A 10,873-nucleotide genomic window follows, 5' to 3' on the forward strand; every position below is an offset into this window, starting at 1 on the left:
AAGCAGGCTGAAAAAGGAAAGCTGTAATTCAGGCCATTGACAAAAACAAACAAAAAAGCCCAGAGTGCAAAAAGCCCAGAGTGCCCACTCCGCACAGTGAGACAATGAGAGGCTGCAAATCAGCTCAGATGTGTCTCCTTTGGGCCCAGAGCAGGTTTTTTTCTGTCCTACTGCGCAGATGAAATTGTTCATAAATCTTTGCACCTTTTATCCCAAACCATGTGAAAGCAAAACCTGTCTCCCACAGAGTTTTAAACTACCTCAAACATACTGAGGAACAACCAAGCAAAAATCTAACAATTGTTAACATTTTATTCCCAACAGCTGTTCAGCCTGAAAAGTTTCACTAATACACTAACAAAACCAAAACCAACAAAAAAATAAAAACAAATAAAAAAAAACAAAAAAGAAGAGGAACAAAGTAAAATAAACTTTAACAAAGTTTAAAACACATTATAAATAAGTACAGCTCCAGAGCATAATTTACAAATATAAAACCACATAGAAACATATGTACAGGAGAGTTACATTACATACAAATATGTATAAAAATACCCCAGTGTTTATTCTCGTGCTAAAGCTGCATGGCTAGAGTTATCTTTGGTACTAAGCTCAGGGAAAAAGATCGTTTTACAAGACACGGCCCTGGCTGTACAATATGTCATACACAGGAAGACCAGAGCAAACTTCCGTGGGTTTCGAGGAGGTTTTGGGTGGGTGTTTACCCACAGCATCTCCCCCTGTGCATTACATATTGCAGGATCAGGGCAGAAAGCAAGGGCTTACAGAGGCAATTGCTGGCAGAACAGTTTTTTAATACATTGTACAAGGCACTTCATAAGAAATCTCTTCATTTTTTTTTCCTGTTCTCTTCTAAGACTCACTGGATGTCTACACTCGGCTCTTGCTGATACCGCTTTGTGGTTATAGTTCTAAAACTTCTTACTCTACATTCAGGATTAGAAACCTCTCGAAACATTGATTCAGTTTGCTTTCATCTGCAGAACCTAGATGGAAAGCCACCTAAACCACCTAACATTTTCCAGGACGGGGAAAAGACTTTGCATCTGCCTTCTGCTGGTGCTTAAGGGGTTGTTCTTATTTTGAAAGGTGAGAAGATCGGTCTTCCTGGAAAAACTCCTGGGAAGTGTCCACATTGAAATGCTGTTCGCAAAAGCATATGGTCCTCCATGCTGCCAGATACACCTGCAACTCCCATTCCCTTTGCAGTGGTCACCAGCCAACTGCCCCAGCATCCTACACCTCCGTTCCATCCCGGGTGTAGATGAGGCTATTAACCGTGAAGTTGTAGTAGTGATTGTACTGGGCTCCCTGGCTGCTGCTGTTGGGATGGAAGGAGCTGTAGTAGGCAGGGGAAGGTCCTGCAACCCGCTGCAGCTGGTCTGGTGAAGGCACCTCCTGAGAAGAGCTGCTGGAAGGGGTGAAAGTGCCACTGCTCAGCTGTCCAGCAGAGAAGTTCCTGTGATGCAGGTCACTGCCGAGACCCCCTGTCAGCCGGCTGCCTCCACCGCTTAGGGAGCTCATGCCACTGAAGAAGGTGCTGAGGCAGCTAGGGGTGGATGAAATGATACTGGAGGGAGAGGAGCTTTTGGGATGGTCCCTGGCAGAAGGCGAGGGGTCCAGCTCTGGGGGTGGGCTGTTTCCACAGGGTTTGCCTGCAGCTGGGATGGGTCGCTCTTCCTCAGCCTTCAGGCCCCCCAGAGAGGAGGCTGCAGACGCAGTCGCGGGGGTGTTGGGCTCAGAGCGCCGTTTGCGTTTGCGACGGAAGTTCCCATTGTCAAACATCTTCTCACAGTTGGGATCTAAGGTCCAGTAGTTTCCCTTCCCTGGTGGAAAACGGGAGAAACAAGAAAGTAAGTCAACTTTGGTGACAGACAGCCCCACCGCACACAGATGAGCAATATCTACATCTTGTCTGATCGGCACAGAAGGCACATCTCCCCTACACTTGTTCCTCCTCTATCTGTTGTTCAGTACAAAGACACAAAACCTGGCTCCGGGACATCATCACCTCCACCCCTTCAATGCTCAAGTGAAGGCCACCCAGAGAAGAACCTCCCCATCACAGAGTGTGAACCTCCCTGGAGGATCTGCACTTCTGCCTCAGACCTGGCCGAAGGAAATGTGAAGCAGGGCAGCAGTCTCAGCAGTAGGTGACACGACAGTGCCTCTGCCATGGCTTTTCTTAGAGGGGCTGAGGGAAAGGCGGGCTGGTGCACCCAGGTAGGCTGAGGGGCCAGCAGTGCTGAGTGCTGGGGGCTGCAGACAGGCTGCCCCACACCCAAGGATTAGCATGAGGGGGCTGCGGTGGCACTAGCTGTCCCCTGCCCATGCCCGGGCCTGACAGAGGCGGTGGCCCCACCATGTCCGCTCCCCGCCGGGCCGGGCCGGCACTGTCCGGGCGCGCCTCCGCCCACTCCCGGGCACCGGCTGTGCCCCGCGGCCAGGCCGGCAAGCGCCGGGCAGGGAGGGGCGCCGTGAATCACGGGCGAAGGAGCCGGGTCTTGCACAACCGGCACTCCCGGCCTGCTCGGGGAGGGGGTAAGGGCTGGGGCCGGCCGCCCCTCGCCTACACCTCCCGCGGGGGCCAGAGCCGGGCCAGGCTGGGGCGAAGGGGGACGGTCGCCTGACAGCGGCCGGCCTGAGGGGACGAGGCAGCCCGGTCCGTCTCCTCACGGCGCCGGGCCCGAGGGTGGCGAAGGGGGACGGTCTCCTCACAGCGGCGGCCCCGAGGGGACAATGCAGCCCGGTCTCCTCACAGCGGCGGGCCTGGCTGGGGCGAAGGGGGGCCGCTCTCCTCACAGCGCCCGGCCTGAGGGGCCAAGGCAGCCCGGTCCCGCACAGCACCCGGCCTGAGAGGACCAGGGACCCACCGGACGAGGGCACCGCTGCCGCCCGCTCTCCTCACGGTGGTGCCGGCGGCCCCGCGGGCCCCGCGTCCACCGCCCCCCCGGCCCAGCCCACCCTCCGCTCGGCGCGGCGGCCTCACCGGGGTCGTCCTCGTCGCGGGGCACCTTGCGGAAGCAGTCGTTGAGGCTAAGGTTGTGGCGGATGCTGTTCTGCCATCCCGCCTTGCTGCGCTTGTAGAAGGGGAAGTTCTCGGCCACGTACTGGTAGATGTGGCTGAGGGTGAGCTTCCTCTCGGGGGCGCTCTGGATGGCCATGGCGATCAGCGCCGAGTAGGAGTAGGGCGGCCGCACCAGCTTCAGCAGCTCCTCCTGGCTGGCCAGGCTCAGCCAGCTCAGCTCCGCGCCGCCCGCCGACGGCGAGCCGGGCGCCGAGGGCGAGCCCACCAGCTGCCCGCCCCGCGAGCAGCCGTACGAGGCCGGCGGCAAGAAGGGCGCGGCGGCGGCGGCGGCGGCGGAGCCGGGCGGGCCCTGCAGGTAGGGCGCCGGGCTGTTCATGCCCCACAGGTAGCCGGCGTTGGCGGGCGCCCCGTAGTCCCCCAGCGCGTACCCGCCCGCCCGCTGCCCCGAGGAAGCGGCGGCGGCGGCGGCGGCGGCGGCGGCAGCGGCGGCGGCGGCCGCGGCGCCGGGCGGGTGGAGGCTGGGCTGGGGGTAGACGCTGAAGTTCTCGCTGCAGTACACCGCCATGTCGGGGGCTTCCTGGGCGCTGCGGGGCTGCGGGGGCGCAGGGGCGGCTGCCGGCGCCGAGGCTCTGGGCTGCGCCTGCTGCAACTCACCGGCGCTCATAATCCCTGGCCATGCAGGGCGGCCGGCGCTCCCCCCCCCGCTCCCGTCCTCTCCCGCGGACAGGATCCCCCCCCCCGCGGCCCCAGTGGCCCCAGACCAAAAAATCCCGGGGGATGCGGCGCGGTGCCCTTATAGGCGCTGCTGTGCGCCCGGCCTCCCCGCCCGCGGCCGGGGCTGGGCGGGCGGTGGCGGCGCGCAGGGAGCAGCCAGTAGCGCGGCTCCGCGCCGGGGCGGGAGGCGGAGGGGGGCAAGGCCGGGCCCCAAAAGCGGCCATGGGGGAGGGACCGGCGGGGGGAGCTGCGGGCGGCGCCAGAGATTTGGCTGCCGGCACGGCGGGGATAGCATCCCCGAGCCTGCCGGCCCCCCCTAGCCCTGGCTGCGCCCCCGTCCCGGGGGGGGGGGGGGGGGGGGGAGCTCTCCGCGCTGCCCCGGCGCCCTCCGCCCCGGGCGCCCCCTCACCGGGGCTCCCCGCGCTGACCCAGCTCTCAGGGATCCGATCCCCCTTTCCCACGATCGTCGCTGATCCCTTAAACCGGCCCCGAAATTGAGGGCTGGAGGAGATTAGCATCGCTGCGGTTGCCCCGACGGGAACGCGAAGGCTGAAATTCGCTTGAACGTATTTATGTGTAATTTTGCCGCCCGTCTCACACGGCCGGGGCTGAGATCGCAGTTAATTAGCTTCGGATAAGGGAATTGTCCGAAATTAAACAACCAACCAACATCGGCATGTTCGCTCCTAACTGCGGGAGGGAAGGGCTGACAGTCGCGGGGCGCGATTTAATGAATAAAAGTTGATTTTCGCCTTGGTGCTTCGGGGGAGCTTGAGGGCAGGCGCATCCTTGTGCCGAGCAAAAGCTCTCGGTGTTTGTCACGATCGCGACACCCCGGGGCTTCTAGGGCGACCCGCTCCGGCAATTCCTTTTCCTCCGGGGCAGAGCACTCGGTCGGACCCACACGTGTAACAAGAAAAATACGGTTAAAGGTGCGGGACAATTTGGAGAGTCTTTGTCAGTCGCTCAGGAGACGTAAATCCCCGCGTCTTAAAGGGAATTGTTGCTCAGTTTTTTCCTGGTAAAAATGCCTAAAAATTCCCTTTCCAGGTACAGACGCGAAGTGCTCTCCCCGGTGTTGCAAGCGCCGGGCGTCTTTGTTTGACATGGGGATTCGGGGGAGAGAGGAGCCTTTGGGAACAGTCTTGGTGTTTTATGTCTTCGATAAAATAATGCACATATAAATTAGTGAAGCTGAATCGGGGCAGCTTTCCCAGACTACCTCCAATCCCAGGTTTTCATCCCACTTGTGATCTAAGCAGGGATGTAATGACTGGAAGATTGTCACCATTATATTTCGTTTTAAAACAAGTGTCAGATAATTTGGAGTCAGAACACTTAGAAGTGTGATAAAGAATTAATATTTTGGGTTTTCTCCTTTCATCATAAGGGGAGGTTTTGGGGTTTTTCTTTTTCGGGGTTTTGGGGGGATTGGTGGTGGGTTTTTTTCCTGTTGTTATTTTGTTTCTGTCACTATTGCTGCTGATTATTTTATTTTGTGTCTTTTGGGGCAAGAGCTTACTGTGTGTATTTGGATAGCCAGAACAACAGGACAAAAAATATATATTATGTTTTGCAAGGTGACTTTTCCCTTCTCATCTTCCTTGCCTCTATAACAGCTGTGCATCTCTTTCGAGGAGGGTGGCACTGGAAGATGCTGATTTGAAGTCTGACTGGACAACAGGCATCTAAAACAAGCAGTCTGAGGGGAAATCACAGCTGGAAAGGACATTTAAAGGACAAGAAGCAGGTAGATTTTTAAAAAGCAGGTTCCCTCTCTGTTTGAAGAGCTAAGCCAAAAATGTTATTCTCTAAAATTACAACAAATCTGTGTTTATCCGTTTGCTCAAAAACCCCACATTCGTTGCAGGAGGGAGAGGAGCAGTCAGTGGTATTGCCTTATCGCTCGAAATTGCTATTTTTGCTGGTGTTATTTGCTGTATTTGGGCAAAGGCAGAGCCATCTAGAGGAACAGTCCAGCTACGGCGAGGCGGGGAAGGCAGTTTCCCTCAGAGGCATGGTATGCTGCCTTCGAGTTTTCTTTAGTTGATTTCTCCTCTTCCAACAAAGGAAAAGGGTGAGAAAATAATGCTGAATTAGCTCTAATAAAAATGCGTGTCCTCAGAAAACTCGTTTGCTTTACCAAATAGTAAGGAACGTGAAACAAAAATAGCTTTTACAGAGGTTATTGCATAGCTGGGACGGCACGAATATGCAAACCAACACCTAATTCAAAGAGCAGAGAGAATAAAGCTTTGATGGTGTGACAGCTGTAAAAATGTTTAATTTTCTTAATGCATTTATCCTGCAAGTAGCATGCAGTGTTGCCTCAAAACATCATCAGCTCTCACTACAAACCTGTTGCTGCTCCCTTCTGCCGAGGCATGAGGAGAGCAGTGTGAACAGATCCAGCACTCTGCCTGTCCGCTTTCTAAATGCTGCTTTTTTCCAGAGAGCTCCGGGAAACATCTGCCTTTCAGAAACGCACCAAGAAGCTGGCAAGTGAGGTGCCAAAACGCAAAACTGAAATCAGTTTCAAGGTAAGAGTCTGAGGCTCCTGTCCATCACTGCAAGCAGATTTGGGGTTGGGCTTGGGCTTGGGCAAAGCTGTGAAATTACTCTGTTATTACTGAGTTGCTGGGACATTCCTTAGCATTGGCATTGCGAGTGTGGTAGCGATGTCTGCTGGTAGAGGAGCCCATGGCACCCGGGAGTTGGGGTTGAACCATATCCCCAGCCAGCTGCGATTATGTGCAAACCTCTCCAGCCAGCTGCCCTGGAAAGTGTTTCAAGGCTTCCTGAGGAAAAGTGCTGCAGTTAAGCAAGGTCCTCCTCATCCTTGCCTTGTGCTAACCACATCATTCACATTGGTGTTGTGCTTGTCCTTGTCGTGCATGTGGCAGGCACTTTTCTGCCTCCTAGGAAGACACTGTCTTTGCCTCTAAGGCCCTGCTCCTCTGAACATGTAGGTACAGGCTTAACTTTCCTGTTGCGAATCTCAGGTGTGTACGGCTGAACACGGAAACCTGAAAATGCTTCAGACCTGAGTTCCCAGACTCGCAGTGGGAACCAATACCTGCAGCCACCTGGGTCTCTCTCCGTTTCCTGAGGATGCTGAGTTCTAGGCACAGGGAATGTGCTGGAGAATTGGATGTAATAGCCCATATTGGCTTGTACTTACTTTGCCAGTAGTAGAGACTAGGATCCCTTCAATGGGCTCCAAACTGTTGCAGTGAAGCAGGTTTGGTTTGTTTTGACTGCATTTGCAATGTAAGCCTCCCTTTTTCCCCAGGGGTGGCAAGAGGCAAGACAGTAACTCTGTGGCCCCCATACAATCTGCACGTGAATTCTTTTATGTCTTTCTCCAGAGTAATCAATGAAATGGAGAATGAGTTCTTCATCCCCAGGGACAAGATGGGAGAATTATCTTTTCGCTTGCAGTGGTCCAGTACTGTGGCTCCACTCTTGAGAATATCAAGGAATTGACTAAGAACAGCTCAAATTAAGTTTAAACTCTAGTACCACTCCCTTATTTACAGCTAAACCTATTCCTTCTTAGACTGGGCACTTTCCATCTATTAATATACTCTAAGAAAGGCTTTCTTTTTGCTCAACCTCTGATTTGTCCTGCAAATGGGTAACAGAGAATTCCTGATGCTGTGCAACAGATACTTCAGTGCCATGAATTTGGGAAGGGTGTTCTGTGTACGTATATACAGGTTGAAGTAATTTTTATCCCTTAGCTAAGAAGAATAATGTATATTCCTCCCTACCTGTATCTAGTTATCTATTGGACTGAAGTTCTGGCAATCAAATTTTGCCAACTTACCTTAAGATAAGATCAGAGGTTTTCAAACCTTTCTTGAATTTTCAGACCCTACGACATTTCCTGGGGAGGTGTCCTCATTCCACGTTTTTCAGGCTTCCGACAACAGTCTTTGTTTGGTTTTGTTTCTAGTTCGTGGTCTCTGGAAAAACACTGCAAGGCTGCAAACTTAAGGTTAGCATTTTGGAATAGCAAATATTTCCCCAGTGTGTTTATATGGTGCTGAGCGTGGTGGAGCCCCTGGACTCTGCCACAAAACAAGGAATAAATCATAGTTTATCACAAGCTGTAGTTACTCCAGCACTTTAGGCTGTCATGAGTGAACACCATCGCTGAAAGAAGCAGTTCTGTTCTGTGTCCACTCCTGGCTGCTTTTTCTGGCTGCTATGCTTGCACAAGTGTTTCTGTGGCTGTGGACTGGGGCACTGATCCAAGTTGAGAGGAACACCTCTTCTCAGTCCTATTTTTTTTCCTTTTTTCCTTCTTTTTACCCCCTCAGGTTAGTTTTAGCCTGGACCTGCCTAGCCCCTTCCTGAATGAGAGCTTGTTAGCAACTGATTAGCTGAGGTTTTCATAAAAGCTTCATTGTCTGTAACCTCTGTAAACTACCCGGAGCTGTGCTCCTAATAGAAGTGGGATTAAATAGACACCTTGGGAGTAAGGCCGTTGCAAGTGGGAATTTTAGAGTTTTAGGGGGACAACGGGATGTGGCCAGGCTTCAGTAACTGCATATCAGAAGTGATTTTACCAAAACTGGGAAAGAAGTCTGACTTTTGGATTTTGGAGGAATGAGGAGCCTGGTGGGAGACAGAAGGAAGTCAACTGTTTGCAGGTGGATTAAGCACACACTCCGGGTGTTTGGAAACACATTTTCAGAAGCTCTCAGTGCCCTGCATTCCTCCTGCCTCTCCTTGGGCTTAAGATTCATAAGAAGTGTTTAAATATCCCCACTCTGATCCCACAGATTTAATCCTTCCTCATTTTATTTTTGCAGCGATAAAAAAGTCCACCTGACAATGAGGTGTGACTAACTTGGTGCTATCGGATAGTGTCTTTGGGAAAAGGGTTAAGCAGGGGGCTTCATCCCGCCCGCTTAAAGCCACAAGCTGATCTGGGCTGAAATAAAACAACATCTTTGTGGTTTTTACGTGTTTTTGATGTGTAATGGAGTATTTGAAATGGAGCTTGTTGCTCTGGGCTGGTTGCCCTGTAGTGATTGCTCCTATAGAATAAGGTAAAGGCCAATGTCTTTTGGTCTTAATTAATCTGAATAGGCCACCTCTGCCCCGGAATGAGTAATGGAAGTAGAAAAAGCATAAAGATAAGTTTATGGTCAACGAAGGTGAAAATAATCTATACTAGGAGTAGATAAAGTCAGTAGCTGCCATCACCACCACCACAAGGAAACAGAGGAGTATTAAATTAATATTTCTTTCCTATGTTTGTCTGGGGGACAAAATCAGATAGTGTATTAGTATCAGGTTCTGGTGAAAGAGCATTTTTGGCTCCATTAATAACTATGAATTATGTTAAATAACAACCACATGAATTAAATACTATCAGCCAGTCCTGGTAATTCACAGCCAAGAGTTTCAGAACTCTCGAAACCAGGAACATATCTTGTGGGCCATTAATGCTGACTTTTCGTTTTGGGACACTAGAAAGATTTTAGAAGACTAAGAAAGCTGATATTGGCTGATTATTTAAAAAGATTGGGCAAATGATTTGGGTAATATTAAGACTGGCAGACTGTCACTGTTAAAGACAAGAAATAGTGGGCACATCACTTAGTTAATGAATTCTTAAAGGAAGGCAATGAAATTAATGCAAATGAGTGTGCTTGTATAGAAAATAGGCCTTGTCAAATCAATTTGCTGTTGTTCTTCAGTAAGAATTAGCAACTCTTGATATAACTGATTTCTGAAGGTATTCAGTTAATACTGTCTTGGAGATGAAATTTTTAAAAATTCTGTAAAATCAACATGGTGCAAATTAAATGGATCTAACTGGTTAAACAGAGATCCCAGGATGTCACTGTGAAAAATAAATCCTTGAGTCTCTTTGCAGAGAAATCCTGTAGAAAATAGTTCATTATTCTGTTTCTGTCATTGATTTGGGGGTAAAGAATCATTCTCTACCAAATGTATAAGAGTGTAAAAGTGGGGCTATGGAGTGTTAAATAATGAAGAGAACGGTTCACTGTCACAGAGCTACCTCAATCGCTGCATGGGAACTGGGAGCAAATGGGCAGGGTGTATTTTGATATGGAGAAGCAAAAGGATACATTCAGGACAAAAATCTGAGATTATTGAGTTGATGGAGTCCTTCTCAGAAATTTAGTTTTTAAAAAAATTGTTTGGGTTCTTGTGAATATTCAGCTGTTCCTTGTTGTGATCTTGGGGTGAAAGAGTTATAAGAATAAGGAATTATGATAATGTCATATTAGTACTGTATCAAATTACGATAGCACCTATAAAACTGTGAGTAGTAGGGTAGAGTAACAGGGATGAAGTTTGCTATCCAGTCAAATACAAGAGCTACAGGACACCAAATAAAACTGGTAGAAACCACGTTCCTGAGAAGATGCCACTGAACACAACTTGCAGCTATGCCTTGAAGCTTCTCAAGGAACTCTCTTTGATTACTTATGAGAAGGAAATATTGTTTGCAGTCTGTAAATATCTATGCAAGAGCAGAAGCATGAGGATAAAGAACGAAGTCAGAACAGGAATCAGTGGCCAAAATTGGAGCAGGTCAGGTAGAAGAGGCTCAATTCATCTGCTCACACAGGGATAGCTAGGGCTAGTTGAGGTGCTTTGCAGTCTCCAGTGGTCTCCCGCTGGTAATGTTTCAAATATGTCACCTCAGATATCCTAGGGAACATCAGAGAGCTTTAAACACCCTGGTGTACAACTGAATTAAGTACAAAGTATTGATTTTTACTGTCCTGCGTAATTACCGGAACAACTTACCAGGACTTACCGGGGATTCTCCACCAGCTTTAAAATCAAGATGAGACTTTTTTTTCTAATACATACTTGAAAAAAGACAGCTACTAAGAGAAACCTTCACCTGGATCCTTCTGCATGCATGTGGGCTGTCCACAGTGGTCTCCCATGTTCCCGTTTTCCCACCAGCAGTCCTACCTTGAACACTGCACACTCCATACTCAAAGTTTTCCTCAGTTGGTTTGCTGTGTTTGCACTGTGCTTAATTTTACCCAGTACAGACAAGTTCAGTGATATTTCTGCTCAGGTTTTATTGCCCACCCAGGCAGCTGATTT

The 10,873-nt window shown here is 50.3% G+C and overlaps 1 protein-coding gene across 1 annotated transcript; it reads right to left on the minus strand.

Moving 5' to 3' along the window:
- Window positions 1-412: 412 nt before the first annotated feature.
- FOXI3 (forkhead box I3) lies at window positions 413-3,780 on the minus strand. The gene is made up of 2 exons (XM_037387437.1): window positions 3,011-3,780; window positions 413-1,847 (listed from the first exon to the last, which is right to left on the minus strand). The coding sequence occupies exons 1-2, from the start codon at window positions 3,711-3,713 to the stop codon at window positions 1,258-1,260; spliced, it is 1,293 nt and encodes a 430-aa protein (XP_037243334.1). The 5' UTR covers window positions 3,714-3,780; the 3' UTR covers window positions 413-1,257.
- Between the last annotated feature and the right edge of the window lie 7,093 nt (window positions 3,781-10,873).

This window comes from Falco rusticolus, chromosome 1 (assembly GCF_015220075.1).
Source record: "Falco rusticolus isolate bFalRus1 chromosome 1, bFalRus1.pri, whole genome shotgun sequence".
NCBI classification, from domain to species: domain Eukaryota; kingdom Metazoa; phylum Chordata; class Aves; order Falconiformes; family Falconidae; genus Falco; species Falco rusticolus.